The 22904-nt window shown below is 35.3% G+C and overlaps 2 protein-coding genes across 2 annotated transcripts; one reads left to right on the top strand and one right to left on the bottom strand.

Moving 5' to 3' along the window:
* Positions 1 to 5520: 5520 nt before the first annotated feature.
* Positions 5521 to 8203, bottom strand: LOC100251266 (54S ribosomal protein L10, mitochondrial). Its single transcript, NM_001379271.1, has 4 exons — positions 7751 to 8203; positions 6933 to 7016; positions 6752 to 6841; positions 5521 to 5988 (listed from the first exon to the last, which is right to left on the bottom strand). Exons 1-4 carry the CDS (start codon positions 8162 to 8164, stop codon positions 5725 to 5727), a joined length of 852 nt encoding a protein of 283 aa, NP_001366200.1. The 5' UTR covers positions 8165 to 8203; the 3' UTR covers positions 5521 to 5724.
* Positions 8204 to 9626: 1423 nt separating this feature from the next.
* LOC100241019 (serine/threonine protein phosphatase 2A 57 kDa regulatory subunit B' alpha isoform) lies at positions 9627 to 22681 on the top strand. Its single transcript, XM_002268690.5, has 3 exons — positions 9627 to 9928; positions 10098 to 11318; positions 22080 to 22681. The coding sequence occupies exons 2-3, from the start codon at positions 10137 to 10139 to the stop codon at positions 22404 to 22406; spliced, it is 1509 nt and encodes a 502-aa protein (XP_002268726.1). The 5' UTR covers positions 9627 to 9928; positions 10098 to 10136; the 3' UTR covers positions 22407 to 22681.
* The last annotated feature ends 223 nt before the right edge of the window (positions 22682 to 22904 follow it).

The following is a 22904-nucleotide window of genomic DNA, read 5'->3' as shown; positions in this document are numbered from 1 at the left end:
ATCGACCTCCGGTGACTAGCATGAATCAAATTGAAATTGCATTAGCGGCTGGAGCCTGGAGGGCTTCTTTGTGGTGGATTTATTACTCTTGTAGCCTTCAGCCTCGAATAACAAATTATGGACCAGTATAGGGGACCAAGTTTGAAGCAGTTGTGTTTGAATCGAAAAACATATTTTGCCACATTGTTAGGTAAACAAAATATGAAGATAGAGAGTGTGTTAGGGTGCATGGATACATGTGAGAAGTGAAGTTTGGCAAAAAGATGATTAGGCTCTCTTGTTCTATTTTAATTAGAAAATGTTAAGTGCAGTTAAACGAGGAGATATTACCCAGAAAAGACTCGAAGTGAGCTCCGGAAATTTGTATGGGAAAAACGGGTGTTGAAGAAGACATGGAAACCTGGCCCAATAAGATGCATAATGGTTGGAGGTTGGTGGTTACTCGATTAAAAGCTATGGTTAAACTTCATTTATCAAGCAAAACCCGCCGTTAATAGTTTGAATTTGAACTAAATTCAAAATAGGCCATAATAAGGGCTGCATCAAATATTTAGGAATCTGAAAGAGACAATTTGATTATGGGAAAAAATGGTGGTCCGTGTGGCAAGTAATGTTAGGTGACAGCACCAAAGTAGTTGCAAGATACATATTTTTCAGCTTTAGTCTCTTTAATTTTAGGAAAATTGTTCAGTATAATCATCAACATCACACCTAGCTCTACAGCTACTTTATTCTTCCTTTTTTTTTTTTTTTTTGGATTATGTTGGCCTCCTTTTATCTATAGGAGCATGGATAATTTGGGCTAGTCATAAGACCATCAATAGCAGAAAATCAGTTATTTTAAAATCATTTACTTCTCTATCCATTTCTCATTTGTTTGGCCTTGGACTCTCCATGGAGACCCAATCTTTGAGGTGCTAACCACGGCTGCAACAACCAGCACTAGGTAAATCAAGGTATTTACCTTGGGCCACCCTAACGAGCTCTAATCACAACTGATCTATTCTCCTACTATCGTTCTATGATTTTGAGTAAACCTTAGATCTGATTATCATTATTCTCTACATATTCCAAACGCTCTTAAAACTAATACTTTGATCAAGATTTGATCATATCCCCTTAAGTTGTTGACACTCTTAAAACTAATACTTCGATCAACAAATCAAGATATATCCTCTCAAGTTGTTGAGTTCATTAAGAAGCATACGAATACTGTCTATGTGCATCATAGACATGAAGACTGAGTATAGGTACTAGCCAATGTAAGACCCATCGGAGAAAGTTGTGACCGGTCTAAGTAAAACCATGTACTCATTCTTTCAAATTTAGCGAATTTGTTTTACGATTGATGATTTTACATCCATAGGGTTTCTAGGAGACTGTACATAGTTTTCCACATCCGTCACTTGTTAATTATGCAATTGCTCTTTACTTCAATAATTGAATGTTGACATTGATTAAAGAACTAGTAAAAGTATTTAAAATCAAATTTTTGGACTATATCAAGAGGATGACCTATTCGCCTACCCCTTTTCCCTTTTTTATATAGTTTTATAAACCAAAATCCAAACTTTCGGATGCTATATGCTTTATTAAAATCAAAGGTGAAAATATGCTGCTAACACAAATATATGTTAATGACATTATATTTTATGCAACTATATCTCTCTGTCAAAAATTTTAGGTACATAATAACTTCGAGATGACCATGATAAAAGAGCTTGATTGTTTTCTTGGACTTCAAATCAAGTAGTCAAAGTAAAGGATCTTCATAAATTGAACCAAGTTCATTAAAGACCATTTCAAAAGCTTCAAGATAGAAAATGAAAAAACAATGACTCTCTAATGAGTTCATCCACCAAGCTTAAGGACAAGAAGGATAAAAATCCATTGACCGAACTTCATATAGGAACATGATAGAATCATTAATTTACCTTACTACCGAGAGGCTAGATATTATATTTAATGTATGTTTATGTGTTAAATTTCAATCATGTCTTGACAAATCTATCTTAGTGTGTCATTAAAAGAATTCTTTGATATGTAAAGGGTACAATCGATCTAGCCTTATGGTATCTTAATTGCACACATTCTGATTCGAGCTATTCAAATGCATATTTTGTTAATTGTTAAATTGAGTAAAGAAAACATTAGTAGAACCTATCACTCTAGGTCACTCACTACCTTAGGCAAAGACAGAATTTTGTTGCACTACATATGCTGGAAGTCGCATATAAAGTCCTCAATTTGTGTTGTTCTCAGATTTTATGGATGAAGAAAACTTGGAATTATTTCAATTTCTCCTATGATTATGTGCTATAAAATGTGGTAACACCAATGTCATAAGCATTTCTAAAAATCTGATTCAATGCTCGAAGACCAACCCCATTGAGATTAGATATTACTTCCTTAGAGACCATGCACAAAAAGATAATATCACACTAGAATTTGCTAACACTAGTGATCAATTAGTGGATATTTTCACAAAACCACTAAATGAAGATAGATTTGTCAAAATTGAAAAGGAATCACAACTAATTCAAATTTAAAGATATCACTTGATTCCACCCACTTTTTTCTTGAATTCGACGTGCACCTTATCTTAGCTAACATTCATATGGAAGCCAATTGATTACTTAATTTTAGTAAATTTGTGCCTGATACTCGTCATGCCACATTTTTTAGCCAAAAAAACTTGCATACAAATGGTACATAAACCAAAATTAAGATCCCCCGAGAGCACATTTCAGCTTAGATAGAGAGCTAGTTGACCAGTTGACTGGTTATAACTTATAACTGAACTGATCGACTAGTGGACCCTAGTGATTGACCACATTTTTCGCTATATTTCTCCTTCCCTCCACTTCTTATCCCTCAAATACCTGAAGCCTACTTTGCTTCACCATCCAAATTCTAAAACCCTCCATTTTTCTTCCAATCCACTTTTCTTCTTGTAAAGCCTAAAGGCCCCATAAACCACTTCCAAACCTCATATCTGCACCAAATGACCCCAAAGAAGAATTTTGGTGACAAAGGAAAAGGGAAGAGAGTAGCTGAAGAGACTTCTCAGGAAACCAGGAGAAAAGATAGGTATGGTCCTTTATCGGCATCAGTAGAGTAGCAAGCCCGATTTTCACAACTATCCTCCTCTAGGCCTAGTGTTCTGGGTAGAAATATTGATTTTATGGATTTAAAGTATTTTAATTTTGTTGAGTTGTTCTCTAAGATGGGATGGTTATTTTTGGTAAGCTCATTCAATACAGTGTACCCTAGGCTTGTTCAATGTTTTTACTAGGAGATGTAGTACTACTGTACAGGTATGGAAGTCCTGTAGATTAGAGACTATGTGAGAAGAGTAAAAATGTAGTTGTTTGTTGAAAATTGGAGCGGTATTTTAGTAGTCCCAAATGATGGATTGTGCAGTTATGAGACTACAAATGGCCAAAAAGTGAAGGGTTGTTAGTTGTAGAGGTCATGAAAAGGATGTGGGACCTGTCATTTTTGCAGCATTTCCTTACTCTTTTAGTAATTCTATTAAACAACCATAAAAGCATATAACTTAAGATCCAGAAACCTACTACTTCATTGGTAGTCTACACAACATAAAATCTAGCTGGCCCCAATCTGGACTGTTCAACTAGCACCAGCAGATACCTGTTCTATTTCTATATACATGCCAGAAAATTGCACTCCACTACATGATAAATTTTGTGGTAGTAATAGCCAGACGGACCTGAATATATGTTTTTGTATTGTTCACTAAATAATGCATGTTTAGAAATATCCATCACCCCAACATGCTGGAATCACACAACTTTTTTCCTATACACATAAATCTCAAACTCTCAGAGTGATTCGTTTTCTACAAGAATTGTTAACCAGAAAACTTTCAACTTATTGGGCGAAGTCTTCAATTGGTTAAACACTAAACAATATATTAAAACCTATTGATTTATGTTCCTAAGTCAAGTCTTGGTTAATACTATTATGTTTGAATTTATATACTGAAGTTATCAAGTTGTACAGAAACAAAATAACAAAAAATGAATATTAAAATGAAATTTGTTTCCTCCAGTTTCCTCAGGAGGCAAACAGAGTTGTTGAATCACTCAAAAGGAAAATTCCACCATTTACAAGGAAACAAAAGGAGAAGGGAGAAGAGAAACTTTGAGTGTTACCAGTGGCTGTGGAAGAGGCACCTGAGAAGCATCTGACAGTGAAAACCCAACTTCTCACCCCAAAATCCGTACATCTGACGGCCATTCTCTCTCTACTCTGTGTCTAAGATTCCTGACATTGTTGCGTGGTGGCTGTGCTGAGAGTAAGAGAGATTCTGGTGAACATGTGAGTGTATGAGTGTAGTAAATACCTCAAACAATATTGGAATATTTGGATGCTATCTTGAAGAAGGCCTCAATTGTCAGCTCTCCATTCAACAAAATGAATCCCCTTGCAATGAAACTGATCATATTAACAGCCATTTTTTATCAGACAACTAACTATTCATTGATACAAAATTTTAGATACAAGCTAAGGATGAGAAATCCTTCTGAAATACAAAGGATAATCAAAATAGAAAATATAAGGGAAAGCAAAATAAATATGCAAACAACTATGAGACAATAACACATACAAAATATACAACAATGCACAACTCATACATTTTTGTATCCATCTACTTGGCTGCTTGGCAGCATGTTTAACTAAGCAAATCATGTTAATTGCTTTACCCTCCATTTTTGTATCACCAAATGTTAAAATTTAGTTAAAAAAACACTATCAAAGGTGTGTAAAAGCTGAAGTTTGAACAACAAATAAGGACATTCCAAATAAATATCTTAATTCACTAAATGCAGGTTTGGGTTTCTTGGGGATTTTCAGTCGTGTATATCACTTTAAATGAGTAATTTCCATGTGTTCCAATCCAAAAAAATCATTTAATATGTGACTCCAACGGTTGAAATGTCTGAAGAAATTATAATAAAATCATATTACAAGGTGAGAGAAGTTATACCTCATTCGCATCAATAATCTGCAAAAAGTCTCCCAAAGTGATGAAATCTCACAATCTTAGCCTGGTTCTCTTGAACAAGCTGCCAGCATCTATTTACCTTTGAATTGTAGAAAAATATCCAAAAAAACTTGCCAGCCCATAAAGAACTGATAGCAGAAGTGGTTTTACCTTGTCAAATTTGGAGTCGGTTCTGGAGTTTAATTTTCAGACTCCAGCAGCTTGTCCAGAGCTTCAATGTCAGAGTTCTTGCAGATGGCAACTTCTCATTGAACTATGCTAAAGGCAACTGATATAGGAGGGGGCTCATGGCACTATCTTCTATGGCAATTTGGTTAATCCCATTGGTCATCCAAGTGCTCCTGTGGCAACTTAGGCAACCTATTGTGCTGTCCTGAAGAAAAATTGTAAAAGGTGCCACAAATTTTGGTTCCTAAAGTACCAAAGTATGGAGATCCATCTCAATAGTAAAATTATAGAAAGAAATGCATGCACATTTCAAAAAATAATTTACCTAAGTAGAGAGTTTCTTGATTCCAGTTGAGGCCCCCTCAAAAGAATTGGCCTTATGCAAGAGTCCATTTGTTTCTAAACGCATTCATACTAATGCAAAACAAATTCAATGTTATAAGAAACAAAATTTGCTTAAATAGTAATTCATCATTATTCTACAAACTCAAAAATGAAACCATCAAAACTGGTCTCTTGAGTTATCAGACAGATGGAGTGAATGCTGCCTCCTTTTCTTCAGGCAAAAACGGAATAGGTTTGGTAGGGGCAGGAAGGCGCCCAATGCTATCAACTTTATCTCTCTGTTTTGGGGGAGGTCTAGCAGCTTTTGGCAGCAACCTGCCCTTCTTTTCAAACCACTCAGGCTTGAGCAATGCCTGAAAACCCAACTTGTTGTAGTAAACTCTCCTGACCGAACCACCTGCTGCTTCAACTGCTTCCTTCGCCCTGACTGTCACCCTTGAGACCTGTAAAGTTGATTTAGTCCAGTTTTGTGTAGCATCCAAAAAGTAAGGAGCATATGCGCTTTAAACTCTATTGAAGATGGGGGAGATGGAGTTTAATGGCTTATAATTATTTCTTTAATGGAACAATCATGTAGAAGGAATCCTATGATAAACTCAATAACCTAGTGGGGAATTCTAAAACATAATAATTTTCATCCAGTACTGAACTTCACAGAAAAGTCATGGCCTCTTTTGGACAGTTCAAGTGTCAATGGAATATTTCTTGTCATGCTTTGGTTAAATTGACCTCTCCCAGTTTATGCAAAAAGAAAATAAAACATAATTAGAGAAATTAGGAAACAAACCATCATAACACAATTGTAAAGCATTATCATATCACATTAATCCAATGTGTGGGACTAAGGAATAATTGAATCATAAATGACACAGATGGTGCAGCTATGCTATGATTCCAGAGTCAGCATTGAAGCGCCTAGGTAATTCCAGAGCAATAAATTTAATTTCAACATAAGGTGAAAAGCATGCCTCAGCTGGCTATCCTGATTCTTTAATAAACAATCAGTATTGAAGAACATTCATATGCCCACCAGTAGATTGGTGTCATAAGCATCCATAGTTTTCAACCACCAAGAAGCAAAGAATTTAATTCCAAAACAAAAATGAAAAATCAGGTAAAAAAAGAAGGCACAGAAAAAATGACGGTTCAGGAATAAAGTAGATAAATTGATGTGAACATGGCAGGAAGCTTTGGAATGAAAATTACCTCAAAATGAATTGGCCACTTTATCTCATCAGCACCACGCCCCATCAATCTTACCCCATCTTTAATTTGCTTCCCTATTGCACCTGCATCCTACAGAGATAGAAAACAACAGGACTCGCAAACAAAGTTGACAAAGTGAAGCACTGATGGTAGGGGATTAGGGAATAAAAGGTTAACATACCTTGAGAGTCTTCATGGTAATCAACTCAGAAGAGTCTATTTTTCCCGCATTTATAAGTTTTGCTATCTTTCCCAATCCAACAGGCTGCCATAAAGAATAGAAGAGCGATTTAATCATCTGGTGAGAAGTGAATATGAAAATATGATAATAAGAGCCACTACCAGAGTAGTGATAAATTCCACCCACAAATATCCTTTTTTTTTTTTCTTTTTTTGTGAGAAACCACAAGATGAATCTTTTTAATGAGAAGGAAGGAGAATTCCTTCCAGACAAATCCCTTATCAAATCCGGGAATCCGTACCATAAAATTCCCAATTTCACCAAGATCCTTTAAATGTTTATAAATTGAACTATAAACCCATATTCCTAACAAACGGTAGATCATTTCTGCAATGCTCTGTTCAGTCACTGTGGGGAAAAAAGGGGGGGGGGGGGGGGGGGGGGGGGGGGGGGGGGGGGGGGGGATGGGATTCAAGAGAGGTCAGATTTTCAAAATTGATCTTTTAGTGTTCACGACCAGATAAAATAGACTATCAAATCCATCAAACCTAGTCATTGCAATACGGTGATATGAAGTGCCCATACTCAGCAACCAGAAGGGCAAGCTCCTGTCTTAAAAAAAAAATTCCCAGAAGTGACTAAACGTACCCAAACAGTTTGGTTTAGCAAAACCCAGCTTTTCCATTTCCGCACGCTAACAAAAACTACAAGACCCAAATTATCAGTTGCCCATCTTCTTGTCCTTTTGACATATTTTCTCACCAACCAAACAGCGATACATAAATAAAAAAAAACAATTAAAAAAAGGGAAGGCACACCTGAAATGTGAGGCTAAAGGGATTCTTAAACCCCCGTTTGGGCATGCGACGACGCAACGGCGTTTGACCACCTTCGAACCCAAATTTCATTGTCCCTCTGGCCTTCTGACCCTTGTGACCCCTCCCTGCCGTCTTGCCCAAACCCGACCCAATCCCACGACCCTTCCTTTTCTTCTGCTTCCTGGCCCCCTTGTTATCCCGAAGATCGTTCAAGCTTAGAAGGCTATAGGCTCTAACACGATCAACAGCCCAAATCCCCTTAAGGGTAGGGCTTGGATTAGCGCATTGTAGGGAGTGTAATGGAAGAAATGGTGATGACAATGGGAATTTGGTACCGACGCATTTGGAGGAGACGATTGGAGAAGCATTGAAGAGTGAAGTTGAGAGGAGTGAAGGGAGTCTTCTTCTTAACATATTCCGTCTTCTAGGGTTTTGATCGCTCAGAAATCCTAGGGTTTTGGGGTGGGATTCAAAAGGGTTCACTTTGCTCTGAGTCTATGGCTACTGCTTAAACAGAAAATAAATAAATAAATTTAAAGTAATCATTTAAGAGAGCATTTTTAATTGAATCAATAGGTTAAAAGGACTAAATAATTTATCTATTTGTGAATTTAATCCCTTCAATATTTTTATTTGAAGCATAAATAATTTTTAATTGTTTTAAATATTTTTTTTTAAATAATTTATTTTATAAGAAAAAACATAATAATATTTTTGTCAAATTAAAGTTAAAAAAATTAGATTTTTAAATTTGAGTTTTCAATTATTATTTTAATTAAATAATTATTTTTAATTTTATCACATAAAATTTAATTTTACGTGATTGTAATATGATTTCATACATTTATATATTTTTAAAATAGTAGTTTTATTATCCAAAGATAAAAAAATATAGATTTTAAAAATACATAATTTTATATTACAAATTTATAATTATACTATCATATATATATATATATATATAAATTAATTGCGTTGATTTTATGAATTGAAAAAATAATCAACTTTTTTTTTTATCAATTTTGTGTTTGATAATATTTCCAAAATAAAATCATTTATAAATAATAATAAATTAAGATTATAAATTAATTATTTTTACAAGTACTAAATTATAAAATAACAAATATTATAAAATAAGTCAAGGTTGTTAGATTTAAAAAAAAAAAAATGCTAATTTCAGTTTGTTGGAATTATTGATTTTTTAAATAAAAAGCTAAAATTAGTATCTTAAAATTAAATTATTATGAAAAAACTAATAAAAATTCAAGAAGAAAAAAAAAAAAAGGAAGGTTGTTGAGATTAATTGAGTCATACTATTATTACTAAAAAAAATTAATATAAATGAATAAAATTAAAATAAATGAATATTATATATTATTATTTTGTAAAGAGTAAGTGACATCTTCCCAGATATAATGAAATATTTTATCAAATGAAGACAACAAAAAAGGCACAATAAAATATTATTTGCAATATTTACACATTTTTATTTTTATTTTATTGTTTTATTCTTTTAAGAAATTTTATTTAATGCAACAACAAATACACGTAACAAAAATTAATTTCTCGAAAGCTTTCACTTGCTTGATTAATTAAGTGGTGCATTGACCCACACTTATTTATAGGTACTTTAAAAATTGTTTGGAATGATGATAGTTCTTTTATTTGACAAAAATACCCTTCTTTTTTTTATTTATAAAAATAATAATTTTTTTTAAAATCTGTGTAAATACTTCAAATAATTAAGGGTGTTTATGGTAAAAATTGATTAATTTTCAAGTAAAAATAATGGAAGATGTTAAATTCATAAATACGAGCATTATTTAATCCTCTTAGTCAATTAATAAAAGACCTAATCTTCCTTGATGGAAGGGTGCAGTCGTTAACTTTAGGCTTAAAAAGGAGGGGAAGAGTGGTTGATCGAACGACGTCGTTCAGGAATGAAGCCCGCTCACATAGGTGTCCCAGAACACGTTTTGGGGCATCTAACAAAATTCCCCAATTTGGGGCCTCGGTTTGAAGTTAATTACACGTAATCTTCTTATACGGATACATATCGCCCTCAAATTTTCTGCCTTTTTCCGACAAAATTCACATCCAACTCGTTTCCCTTCACTGATGGTTTCCAATTTTCAATTTATCCGCGTTCTGATTCCTTACAGATTCGATCCGAAGAAGGTACTCTTCTTTTTTTTTTTTTTAATAATTTAATTTCTTTTTCCTGTTTGTCTGCTGAGAAAATTTTCAAATTCTATTGCTTTTTTTTTTTCTTTCAATTATTCGTACTTAAAAAAAAAAATTAAGGGTTTTGACCGGTTGGTTGCTTTCTTTTAACGGTTCTGTGTAGGCCGGAATCTAGGGTTAGGGTTTTGGGCTGGGGTTTGAGATGTTTAACAAAATCATAAAGCGGGGTAATCGAAAAGTATCCAAAGCAGAGGCTAACGAAGATGCTTTGTATGGGTATGGAACACCCGGGAATCGAAATACCGGATCAATTCCTACATCGAATGTTGTTGTCAACCACGCCTCACGAACCATGGTTTCTTCGTCTGTCGCCAATTCGGTGCAACAGGCGGTGGCTGTAGCAGTTGCTCCACCCTCCTCTGCTGTGATTGAACCCTTACCCTTGTTGAGAGATATTCCCGTTTCGGAGCGCCCCAACATGTTTTCAAGGAAAATTCAAATCTGTTGCTTTTTGTTTGATTTTTCGGACCCAATGAATTCTCTTCGTGAGAAGGAAATCAAGCGACAAATCCTTGTTGAGCTTGTTGATTTTGTGCAATCGGGAACGGGTAAACTGTCTGAAATCATGCAAGAGGAGTTAATTGGGATGATTTCAGTAAATATTTTCCGGTGTTTACCCCCTGCTTCTCATGAAAATACTGGCTCAGAGAATTTGGAACTTGAAGAGGATGAAACATCTTTGGACCCCTCATGGCCTCACTTGCAAATTGTGTATGAATTACTTTTGAGGTATGTTGTGTCATCTGAGACTGACACTAAGGTTGCAAAGCGGTATATTGATCATACATTTGGTTTGAAACTACTTGATTTGTTTGCCTCAGAGGATCACAGAGAACGGGAGTATTTGAAAACTATACTCCATCGAATATATGGAAAGTTTATGGTTCATCGCCCCTTTATAAGAAAGGCAATTAATAATATTTTTTATCGGTTTATATTTGAGACACAGAGGCATAGTGGGATTGGTGAGTTGTTGGAGATTCTTGGGAGTATAATCAATGGGTTTGCATTGCCAATGAAAGAGGAACATAAATTGTTCCTTGTTCGAGCACTTATACCACTGCATAAGCCAAAGTCAATTTCCATGTACCACCAGCAGTTGTCCTATTGCATTACTCAGTTTATTGAGAAAGACTACAAGCTGGCCGATATTGTAATTAGGGGTTTATTGAAGTATTGGCCTGTCATCAACTGTCAAAAGGAGATTCTCTTTCTTGGAGAATTAGAAGAAGTTTTGGAGGGAACACAATCTGCAGAGTTCCAACGCTGCATGGTTCCTCTCTTCAGACAGATAGGACGCTGCCTCAATAGCCCTCAGTTCCAGGTTCACAAATAATTCTCATCTCCTCTAATATCAATAATAGTGTTATTTTTTCCTATATTATGCGTAAACTTGATGTTGTGGTGCTCTTACTCATGAAATATGTTTGATCAGTTTTATTAAAACCAAGACCTTGCTTATTTTTTTGAAACTCAGTCTGAAAGGTAACTTTTTTGAGATTTCAGACTTTTTACTATTGACTATTTTTAAAGTTGTTATTAAAAAAAGAAATCATGTTTGAATGAAAGAAGTGAATTTTATTTATTTTTTATTTTTTACTTTCTTTAGACTTTTTGCAAGTGTTCATGCAAGACCAAATTACAGATGTGTTCTTTAAGGTATTTAATTGATTTTGTCATTTTCTAATGATAAATTTCAGTATCTTTGGATACTTGGAAATATGTTAGATTACTATTTTTTGTCAAAACATAGTTATTATTTGTTTGCAAGGGCTAAGGCATCTATAGTTACCAATTTTCTGATTTTTTTTTTAGCATGTAAAAATATACGTAATAGTTAGCAACTTTCAAATATCAATTAAAAAAAAGATATGATCCAAATGAATGCATTAAGTTAAAGTTTAGGTCTATTCAAATTCCAAATAGAAGAACAAATGCCACCTAATCCTGCACTTCACTTATGATTTAAATATAACTTAAGTTTTATGATACCTATTCCCTTCTGTATAAGCCACGTGGGATAACAAAGGGACTTCAATCTTGCCCCACATTTTAAAATTGTGCATGAGATATTGTCCAATAAATGGCACAACTGTATGATATGAGACATTTTGTGTCAACACATTCCACTAACATGAATTGCATCTTGATCTTATTATGAAATAGGATGTTCATAGGATGTGGTACATGTGATATATATTTTCATGCGCATTTGAGTCTTTTTCTTTCTTTTTTGCTGTAAAAAAAACAAAGGAAAAAAAAAGTATTTAAAATGTAACTGGAGGTTAAAATGAAGCATTAAAATTACTTTGTTTTTGTTGGGCATGCTTTTGTGTGCCCTTCTATTAAGTGCTTTATACATATTTTCTGTTTTCCTATTAAAAATAAATAAATAAAATAACTTTATTTGCTCTCTTCTACTTCTTCTAAACAAAATATTCTCTATGGCATTTAGGATGCAATGTTATTTGTGTATTTTAGAGTTTAGGCTTTTCTCTAGCATCCGATGTTTACCTATGTAGGAAGTGATGTATGCATGCTTTTCTTTCTTTGAGCTTTAGCAACTTTCATAAAATTGAATATTCCTTTATGTTTTGTTTTGAATGTGTATGTGTTTATCAAATGTCCCTTTTCCGTATGCCCAAATCTGTGGCAAGGAGGCTAGAAAAACTGCAAAGAGATTTTTTGTGGGGAGGGAGAAATCTAGAGAGGAAAGCTCACCTTGTCAAATGGGAGATGGTTTGTGGGGATAAGGAGAAAGGGGGGCTTGGAATAAGGAAGCTAACCCTCTTGAACAAAGCCTTGCTTGGCAAATGGATTTGAAGATTTGCTTGTGATTATTTGGAAGCAAGTGCTTATGGCGAAGTATGGGTAAGAGGATTTTGGATGGAGGACAAAAAAGGTTGTGGGTGCGTTTGGAGTGGGGGTTTGGAAGGAGATTTTGAAGGAAGCTGGATGGTGCTGGGAAAAATTGGTGTTTAAAGTGGGGAAAGGCAATAAAATCAGGTTCTGGACTGATCTTTGGTGTGGGGATACAATGCTGTCCCAAAGATTCCCGCACCTTTTCACTTTGGTAGCTCATAGGAATGCGACAATAGAAGAAATGTGGGATCAAAATTTTGGCGTAGGAGGATGGAATTTGAGGTTTATTAGGGATTTTAACGATTGGGAATTGGATATGATAGGCAACTTGCTTCATGATTTGAGGGGTCATAGGATAACTTTGGAGAAAGACTCGGTTTTTTGGAAGGAAGGAAGGAAGGAATGGCAGTTTAGAGTAAAGGAAGCATACAGCTTGCTGGATAGCCCTTTGACGGTCGTTTTTCCAAACAATAAAATTTGGGTGGAGAGAGTTCCAATTAAAATTGTGTTCTTTGCGTGGGAAGCCGCTTGGGGGAAGATTATGACTCTTGATAGACTCCAGAAGAGAGGGTGGCAGCTCCCCAATCGTTGTTTTTTGTGTGGTTGTGAAGAGGAAAATGTAAATCATATTCTCTTACATTGTACAATGGCCAGAGTGTTGTGGGACTTAGTTTTGGGATTGTTTGGGGTTCAGTGGATGTTTTCAGAAACTGTAAAGGAGGTTTTATTTAGTTGGAGGGGTTCCTTTGTGGGGAAAAAATGGAAAAAACTTTGGAATTTCATTCCGTTATTTATTTTTTGGACGGTTTGGAAGGAAAAGAATAAACTAGCTTTTAGGGGGGGGGGGGGGGGGGGAGTTAGCAATTCAAAGACTTAAATATTCTTTTGTTTGTAGCATATGGGGTTGGGCTAAATTGTATATTGGAGAAGAGCCGCATTCCCTAATAAGCTTTCTGGAGTGGTTAGCCTCCAGATAAGGGGTGGAGGGTTTTTTTGGTCTTTTTTTGCTTGGGAGGCCTTAGTAGCCTTGTACACCCCCTGTATACTTTGTGGCTAGTTTGCCTCTTTTTATTGAATTCTGTGCTTGCTTATAAAATAAAAAAAAAGTGTATGTGTTTCATGCGTTAGATTCCAAACTTTCTAATTAATCCTTCACAGTTGGATTGTACTCATGGTTCCACGACCCAAAAGCTAAGAAATGTTAGGGTGTGTGTGTGTATGTATTGGGTTGATCCATGTGAGAATCTAAGGATTGGAGAATTGTGCTCATTTAAAGAATGTTTTCCAAATTAGGACCTTTATGAGATTACAAAGATCATAAAAAATGGTATTCCATAGTAAACATCCAAAAATATTTAATATGTTGAGGGAACATCACATAAGGCCCATGGTCCACTATTGGTAAGCAAAAATTAGACTTAGGGAACATTTAAAATATAAGTTATAATTCAAGTCCAAAATGTACATACATACTATCTAATACCAAGGCAAAAGGTTAAAAATTGTGAATGGCAAAGGGGTGGGTTTTTTAGGTAACTTGCCTCATCCTACCCCTTATTGATCAAGTATGGGAAAGAGGAAATTTGGGATGTTGCATGTTTGGGTACTTTTTGAAAACTTGAGTCGAGTTTGAAGCAAGACATGGTGTTGTGTGACCTAGACAATTTTTCTCCTTGGTTGTTTTTTGATAGGCTAATAAGAAAATATATTAGAAGCACCTAAGAGGAGGTACATTGAAGTACACACAATGTACATAGAATATTCCTACAGGCTAATCAAGGAAAGGGAAAAGAAAAAACAAACTCCCTCTCCTTATATATGTATAAATTATATGTTTCACCAATGTGTATCACATCCGAATTATATTTTAAAAATAAATTCATTGTGCATATGATATATGATACAAACAAGACATGGTGGTCTTGATTTCACTTGACTGTTTTTTCCCTTGTTTCGAAGGAAAAAGCTAGTGAATCTTTTTTCCCCCCTAAGGTTAAAATAGACCATCAAAGAACTTTGTGTATTAAAAAATTAAGGGTTAATTTCATTAACCTCCCTTGAGGTTTTAGTTAAATATGCTTGATCTCCATTGGTTTGAAATTTCATCAAATACCTCCCTTATTTTAAGCAAAAGGAGAGTTGAGTTAAAATAACAAATAAAAAGGATAAGGGAATACCAATCAAGTGTATTTAGCCAAAACATCAAGGAAGGTGAATGAAATTAACTTATAAATAAAAAAGACCTTCAGGAAACTCTATTTTGCTTTCTTTTGTTCCCTAAAAAGTAGTTTTCCTTTATGGAATTTAGAAGTTAAGACCATTTGTGTGCTTAAGGATTCAAGTCTTTTCCTTTATGTATATTTGGTGATTGTGCATGTTTATGCTTCTTTGAGCCTTTTTCTTTCACAAAATTGGTTATGTGCTCTTTACTTTTATTTATTGCTCAATGTATGTACATCGTTTTGTGTAACCTATTCCAGCCACAATCGTTTAACTTGTAAAACATTTCTTATATCATTTTTCTATTTTTTTGTATTGTGTATCGTTTTCATATTGTGTAGCATAAGTGTTTTATATAGTGAAAAATAAATAAAAGAATATGCACACATGTACATCTATATTAGAGGCATAAGTAGAGAGTAATATATAACCAATTTCATGAAAGATAGTAAGATCTAAAAAGTTAAATCATGTTGTACCATATGAAAGACATTGAATACTAGAGTTTTGAGAAGTTCAATGATTTCTTTTTGCTATGTTGATTAGGGACTAGTCGTAACTTCAATTATATTAGTAGTTAATGGTAGACTAATTGAAATTTGAAGTATAGTTTGAAGTTTTAGAAAGTTTATTTTATGGATTTTATAATGAATTTAGTGCAATTTTGTTAAAGTTTACCTTTAAGTTTACATATATACAACAATTGTGCAAGTTTTTGCTCCTTTGAGTATTGTTTTCTTTCATGAAATTGGTTATACATCTTTTATGTTGTATTTCTTGCTCAATGTATGTGTATTTGTTTCGTGTAACCTATTTGGCCATAGTTGTTAAATTCATAAATGTATCGTGTATCCTAAGCTTTTTTATATGATGAGAAATAAATTAAAAAAATATGCATACATGTACATATATATTAGAAGATGAAGTATAGAGTAATATATAAGCAATTTCATGAAAAATGGTAGGATTTAAAGAGTTATATGCCATTCCATATGAAGACATTGAATACTAGAGTTTTGAAAAGTTCAATATAATAAAATATAACTTTAATGCATATTTTTTCTTTTTTGATAACCGTGGATGTCCGGACCAGCTTACGCACACCTCGACTAATCCCACGGGGCTCTGAAGTTAACGACCGGGTAAACCTCCAGTGGCCCTGAGGGGACTCGAATTGGTGATCATTGGGGAGCAAACCCAAGGCCGGACCAACTGAGCTACCCCTCAGGGTTTATAACTTTAATGCATATGTTTATCATAATCCAATAATAGTGCTCCTGGCTTTAAAAAGAGTTAACATGGAAGTAAGAATGGTGTGGCTTCTTGTGGAAACCCTTTTTATCTTAGTTAGAGAAATGTTTCTTGTTTAATGAAACTTATATAATACCATGTTTAATGGTATGAAACTTTTGTAATACCATGTTCAATCAAATGTTTAACTGTCTCATGACTTTAGCTTCTGCTTTTTGCTAAAGTCAAGCAAAAAGCTATCTCAAATGAAGTTTTCTTCGATTTGTAACGATGAAAAGGGTTATGATTCACTATATACTACATGATATGGGGAAAAAATCTGGAAGAGACATGAAATGATAACTATGATAGCATCAAGTGTTCCACAAATTATCCCTCCTTGGGTTGCTGCACTTAGCGGAAGTCCAAGTATGCTCCCATGCACATGGGTGTGCCCTCTCTGGCGCTCTTTTGATATATCCTTCATATCCAACAAAGAAAGGAGGAGAAAAAGTTCCACAAATTATCCTTTTGCTCATCAAGTAACATGAGTATGACATTATACCTGATCTTCTAGGGAAGACAACAATATTTTGATCTCTATAACAGCAAACAAATATGGTGGAGGGGATTGGTATTTTTATGAATAGTTTCTGATAAAATTATGGTGTTGAAGTTTGTGGGATTGTGTGGTGGGCATCTTTTTGTTTGTTTCTTTTTTCTTTTTTCCTTTTTTCATTTTGTTTGGTGGTGGGGGGCTGGGAATTGTTTGGTTTGGGTTTGATGTATGGAATCTCTTGTATCTTATATTTACAAATATCTTTATTTCTTTCTATTATATTGTCATCTGTGTCCTTTAACTGATGGATTTGGTGTTGAGGGGTTGTCAAAGATATGTTTTCAAGCTTTGCTTAATCTTTGATCAGTCTTGTACTCTCAAATTTAGGGTGATGGTTCAGTTGTATTCTTGCATGACAATGGGAACCTTTCTGCTCTATTTCTTTTTTCCTTTTCTATGGGTGCTTTAATTTATCCTTTCTACATTTTTATGTATCATAATATTCTGATAATTATTGCAAATCATAATCAATACCAGTTGCACTGCCTGTAGGAACCTCTTTTTCCTCTTTCATCTCTATGAAGACTGATATGTTATCAAAAGATTATATATATATATACATATATATATATATATATATATATATATATATATGTTAGGAAGTTTAGCAGAGCAATCCCACCTTAAGAGAATGATTCTCTTAATCGAGAACTAAATTATAATGTAGTTTGAAATTTATGTTAGGAGTGACTTTGAGTTGCCAATTGTGTCTCGTGCTATATTAATGGAATTTTCTAGTCTACCAATCCTTGTGGGTTAGTGATTATCAATGCTACCTTGATTGAACTGCATGAACTTCTTACCGCAGTTGTCTATGCTCAACTCTTGATGATCCCAGATTACCATCCTCAGACTCTCATCTTTCCTCTTTTGGTCATTTACTTTGTCGTTTTGAGTGCAAGTTCCATTTCTTAAAAACTCAGATTGATTGTTGTTCCATGCAGTCAATGCAAATTGCTCTTTTGTTCTAATACTCATGTTAATCCTCAACATGGCAAATTTCATTTCATTGAGTTTGATTGATTTTATAAGACCACTTGATGGCATATGCACAGATTTTTTTTCCCTCAGCTTTTAGTCAATTTTTATTTTTTATTTTTCCCATTATAGTCAACATGAATTTTTCCTATTGATGGATAGATTTTATAATGACAAATGACCATTGTCCTTTTTATCCCTTCTCTTGTAGCAAATTTGTTTTTCCTTTTTGGCTTATTTTTGCTTATTCTTTATGAAAGTTTGAGATTTTGTGTCATAGAACTACCTAGAGGTGCGAAGGGTGGAGGGTATGCATAGGTAGTCCTTTGTTATTCGCCCAAAAAATTCAACCTTCTTAATTTTTTTGTAAGTTCATTGGTTAGAATATTCTCAATTAACAAATCCAAGGACTTCCAATTGCACATAGGGACATGGGATTTACCTGGAAAACCACCCACAAAACCTCGTAGAGACTGTGGATATAAAAACCACGAGTTTGATATATTATAAAGCAAAATCCACTAAATATGAATGATCAAATATACAAATTTACCTAATAGATGTTACTTTCCCTGAGACCTACACGACTAGAACCTACACCTTTTTTTTTACAGGTAAAATTAGGATAGTATATATAAAAAGAAAAGGGCGCCCAAAGGATGACCCAAAACATACAAGAAGTATATAGTAGATGCCTACAAGCATAACCAAAAGAAAAGAGGGGTTGCAAAAAACCTCATCCGCCCTCACCTAGAGCCCATCCAATAAAAAAAAAGTTGATTAAAAGTAAAAGTCCATCATCTATAAACAACTTAGTCCAAGATTAGAAACTATAAGCAAAAGAGTTTTTCAGCCTTTGAGTCGATAACTCCTCATTATCAAAAGCAATTTTATTTCTTTCCTTCCAAATTGTCTAGAAGAGACATAAAGGGGTTGTCTTTCATGCCTTTTTGTGCTTCTTGCCCATACAAGAGCCATGTCATCCAAGAAGATTTTCTCTAACCTCAAGGGTAGGACCCTAGTAAAGAGAGCAAAAAGTAACTACCACAAAACCTTAGCCTACATGCGGTGAATTAGAATGTGGTCTATGGATTCTTCTTTGATGAAGCAAATGAAACATTTGTTTGTTAATGACCACTCCCTCCTCTTCACTTAATCCAAAGTTAAGGCTTTACCCCACGACGCTTCCTAAGCGGAAAAAACCCACCTTGGGAGGTACATGGGGGCTCCAAATGATGCTCCTTGGAAAAAGGGCTGCACCTCCTGACTCCAATGCAATATAAAGGGACTTGACAGAAAACTTCTTGCTTTTTGTCCAAAGCACCCTAAACTTCCTGTTTTTAGTCTATGTTCAAAGCACCCTATCTTCCAAGTCTATAGACACCCTCTTCTCTTGGATTCTCAAAAGAAACCGCTCCACCAAATCCACCTCTTGATCATTGAAAGGTCTAGAGATACGAGGATTCCAACCACTGTCCTCAATTGTCGAATCCTAAACATCCACCACTCACAGCTCTTTTGAAACCACTTAGGCATAGAAAGAGTGGAAAGAAACACACAAAGTATCGTCTCCACACCACTTATCCTTTCAAAACCTCACCCTTCTATACCCATTGAGAACACAATCCTATTAATTAGGAAATTTCCTTCCTTCCTAATTGCTTTCCATAAGCCCACACCATACCCCTCTCTGACTGCACGAGTGTTCCATCCCCCTTCTTTTACCCCATACTTCCCACTAATGATTTGCTTCCAAAGAGTCCCCATTTTGTTCACAAAGCACCAAAACATTTACATGGAAGGGCCTTACTGAGCGAAGAAAGACATCTAACACCCAATCCACTCTTCCTCCTATCTGAACAAACAATCGTCCACTTAACTAAGTGAAGCTTTTGCTCAAGGGATCCCCTGCCCCAAAGGAAATCCCTCTAAATCTGCCTTAATCTCAATTTGATCGCCCTTGGCATGCGCAATAAGAACATAAGGTAAATAGGCATAATGGATAAAGTGCTCCGAATAAGGGTGATTCTCCCTCCTTTAGAGATAAAATGACTTCTCCACATGACTAATCTCTTGCGAAACCTCTCTTTCCACAGAGCGCCTAAAGCAAGCCCCAAGTAAGAGGAAGGAAAAGCTCCCACCTGACAACCAACCTAGCTCAAGAGCCAAAACATCTATAAGTTCTCAACCCTTCCCATCGATAAAATCTCACTTTTATCCAAACCACATTAGCAACCAACTTAAGTAAGTCATCTAATCATGCAAAGCATCGCAGAAAACAAGAATATCATTAGCAAACAACAAATATGAGATTTGGACCCCTTCACCTCCTCTCTTCCCTTTCACCCTACATCTTGACAAAAAAACCCCACCCATAGCTCTCTTGATGAGATTACTGAGAGCCTCCATACCAAAATCACAAATAAATAGGGTGAGAGAGGGTCCCTTTGCCTCAATCCCCTAGAGCTGTGAAAAAAGCTTGATAGGGTGCAATTGACAAGAACAGAAAACCTTGTAGTAGAGATGCACCGCCTTATCCAACCAGCCCACTTCTCCTTGAAACCCATTTTTGTATTACAAGAAGCAAGTAGTTCCAATTTATGTGATCATACATCTTCTCTATGTCAAGCTTGCAAAGCACACTATGTTCATTCCTTTTCAGCAAAGAATTTATAGTCTCATTAGTAATCAATGCTGCATCATGAATCTATCTCTCCTCAACAAAAGCATTTTAGGACATATGGACACCACCTTCTTTAACCTATTAGCTAGCACTTTGGCCAACAACTTATACATGCCACCCACCAAACTAATAGGCCTAAAGTCTCTAAGTTGGAATTAAAACAAAAAATGTAGCATTCAAGCTCCTTACAAATCTGCCCTACTCATGGAATTCTCTTGAAAATCCCATAGCCTCTTCCTTCACAAACTCCTAATTGAATTGCCAAAATGTCAAAGAGAACCCATCCAAGCCAGGCACTTTGTCCCCACTCATCTCTAGCAAGGCAAACAAAACCTCTTCCACTGAGAATAGCTCCTCCAGCCTTGCAGCATCTTCAGCTCCTAACCTATCAAAATCTAGACCATTTGTACTAGGCCGCCACTTTCCAAGTTCCGTGAGCATTTGTACTAGCTCCTCTGCGACACAGTACCTTTGTGCTCCTTAGTGGACTTCTTAACGACTTTAAGGGATGTGATCTGCTACCACGGAACTCAACAAAGAGTAATCTTTCTTTTGTTAGTGTTGGTTAAGTGCAAAGAATAGTGACGTTATATGCTTAGGACATGTAGAGGAGTGAAGAACTCTGCCAAGAGGAATATTTATATTGGATAAACCTTATTGGATTGTCCAAAACTGTACTCTTCAGTGATCCTGAGTCTTCTAGGGCAGTGTAGATCACATGAAAACATGTAATGTCACAAACCAAAATGAAAGGAGTTAAATTTTCAACTTAACTAAATAACCTAACAATTTATTCCACTGGATACTACCAAAGTTCCTGCACGAAACTGGAAGAGCACATGTTTGCTCATGACCATTTTATCCACTTCATTGCTAGTTTTTGTCATTTCTTAGTTTATTTTTCCTTTCCTTCCATTTGAATCTCTGTAGTGTGGGCTTGAGTTTTTTCTTCTAATACTTGATGAGTCTGAGACTTTCATCTGTTCTTCAGCTAATAGAGCTTTTGTTGAACTTAGGAGTTCTGGGCCCGTCTTAGTCTTTGCCAAACCTTGGACTCTCATTTGGACAGGCCATTGAAGCTTAGTTCACTGCTGGAAATGGTTACACCCCTTCACTTGTTCTATAACCTGGCCACAGTCATTGTTTTGCAGATTGCCACACTATCTAATATTAGGATGAAAGGGAGAGACTATAATCATGCTCTTGTGAATATGCATGCCTTGCTTACTCAAAGTCAATCCATTTATAGTCTTTGCCAAGCTAAGTAGTTGGGGCTTTTGTTGTTGGGAACTATTCTACAAGTTTTTGCAATTGTCTTGGTTCCTATCAATGATTTTCTTTGAATTTGAATTCTGTTATATGATGTCGTCTGTTCAGATAATTATTGAATTCATTTCAATCTTTTTAAATTGAATATAGATAACTAGAAAGAAGTTATTATTGTTTACTGTGGAGTGTGATTTCAATGTTTCTAATCCAAAGCTGCGTGACAGGTGGCTGAACGAACCTTCTTCTTATGGAACAATGACCACATCGTGAGCTTGATTGCCCAGAACAGGGATGTGATTTTCCCAATCATATTTGAGTCTTTGGAGAAGAACATAAGGGGTCACTGGAACCAGGCGGTCCATGGGATGACTGCTAATGTGCGAAGGATGTTCCTTGAGATGGATGCTGAACTGTTTGAAGAGTGTCACAGGCAGTATTTAGAAAAAGAAGCCAGGGCCCAAGAATTGGAAGAGCAGCGGCAGTTGACATGGAAGAGACTGGAAGCTGTTGCTGCAGAGACTGGGGGAGAGGATATGGTCATGGTTAACTGATTTAATTAGGACAAGGAAAAAGAAAAAAAAAAGCCCTTTTTTTTTAACTTTTTTTTTTTTTCATTTTGGTGGGTATTCTTTTATATCTGCTTGTTCCGGCCATTGAAGATGCATGAAAAAGCAGTGAGTGATGTAAGTTAGAAGGGGAAAAAAAAAATGTAACAAAGTTTGTGTGCGGACGTGTCTGGGCAGATTATGAATGTTTATGAATATTCTTTTTCTATTATTTCACTTCTCCCACAAGGGAAAAGGCATCAATTTATTTTGTTTTTTTCTCTTTGGTGGAGAAGTGCTTTAACTTTTTTATCCAATCTATATTCCTTTCTACTTTTGGGTGGATGGGAGATGGAATTGCGGCATAATGCTATTTGATTTCAGTGTATAGAGTGCTTGATAAAAAGTTAAAAACAATCCATCCCAAGTGTTGAGAGCATGAAATTCAGATTCAAATTCAAGGCAAATTCATGTTTAGTTTGCTTGGAGTCTTGTATTGTATTT

Source organism: Vitis vinifera, chromosome 13 (assembly GCF_030704535.1).
Source record: "Vitis vinifera cultivar Pinot Noir 40024 chromosome 13, ASM3070453v1".
In the NCBI taxonomy this organism is placed as follows: Eukaryota; Viridiplantae; Streptophyta; class Magnoliopsida; order Vitales; family Vitaceae; genus Vitis; species Vitis vinifera.
Note: the sequence above shows the minus strand (reverse complement) of the source record. Positions and strands in the feature narration are given on the sequence as shown.

Bases quoted from the DNA above. Each gene is read 5' to 3' on its own strand.
- LOC100251266 (NM_001379271.1), bottom strand. From the start codon at position 8,164: ATGTTAAGAAGAAGACTCCCTTCACTCCTCTCAACTTCACTCTTCAAT. The intron at 7,017-7,750 runs GTGTGCCTTCCC...TCTTTATGGCAG, and splicing joins CCTTTAGCCTCACATTTCAG to CCTGTTGGATTGGGAAAGAT. The intron at 5,989-6,751 runs GTAATTTTCATT...TCAACTTTACAG, and splicing joins AGTGGCCAATTCATTTTGAG to GTCTCAAGGGTGACAGTCAG.
- LOC100241019 (XM_002268690.5), top strand. From the start codon at position 10,137: ATGTTTAACAAAATCATAAAGCGGGGTAATCGAAAAGTATCCAAAGCA. The intron at 11,319-22,079 runs GTTCACAAATAA...GCTGCGTGACAG, and splicing joins TCAATAGCCCTCAGTTCCAG to GTGGCTGAACGAACCTTCTT.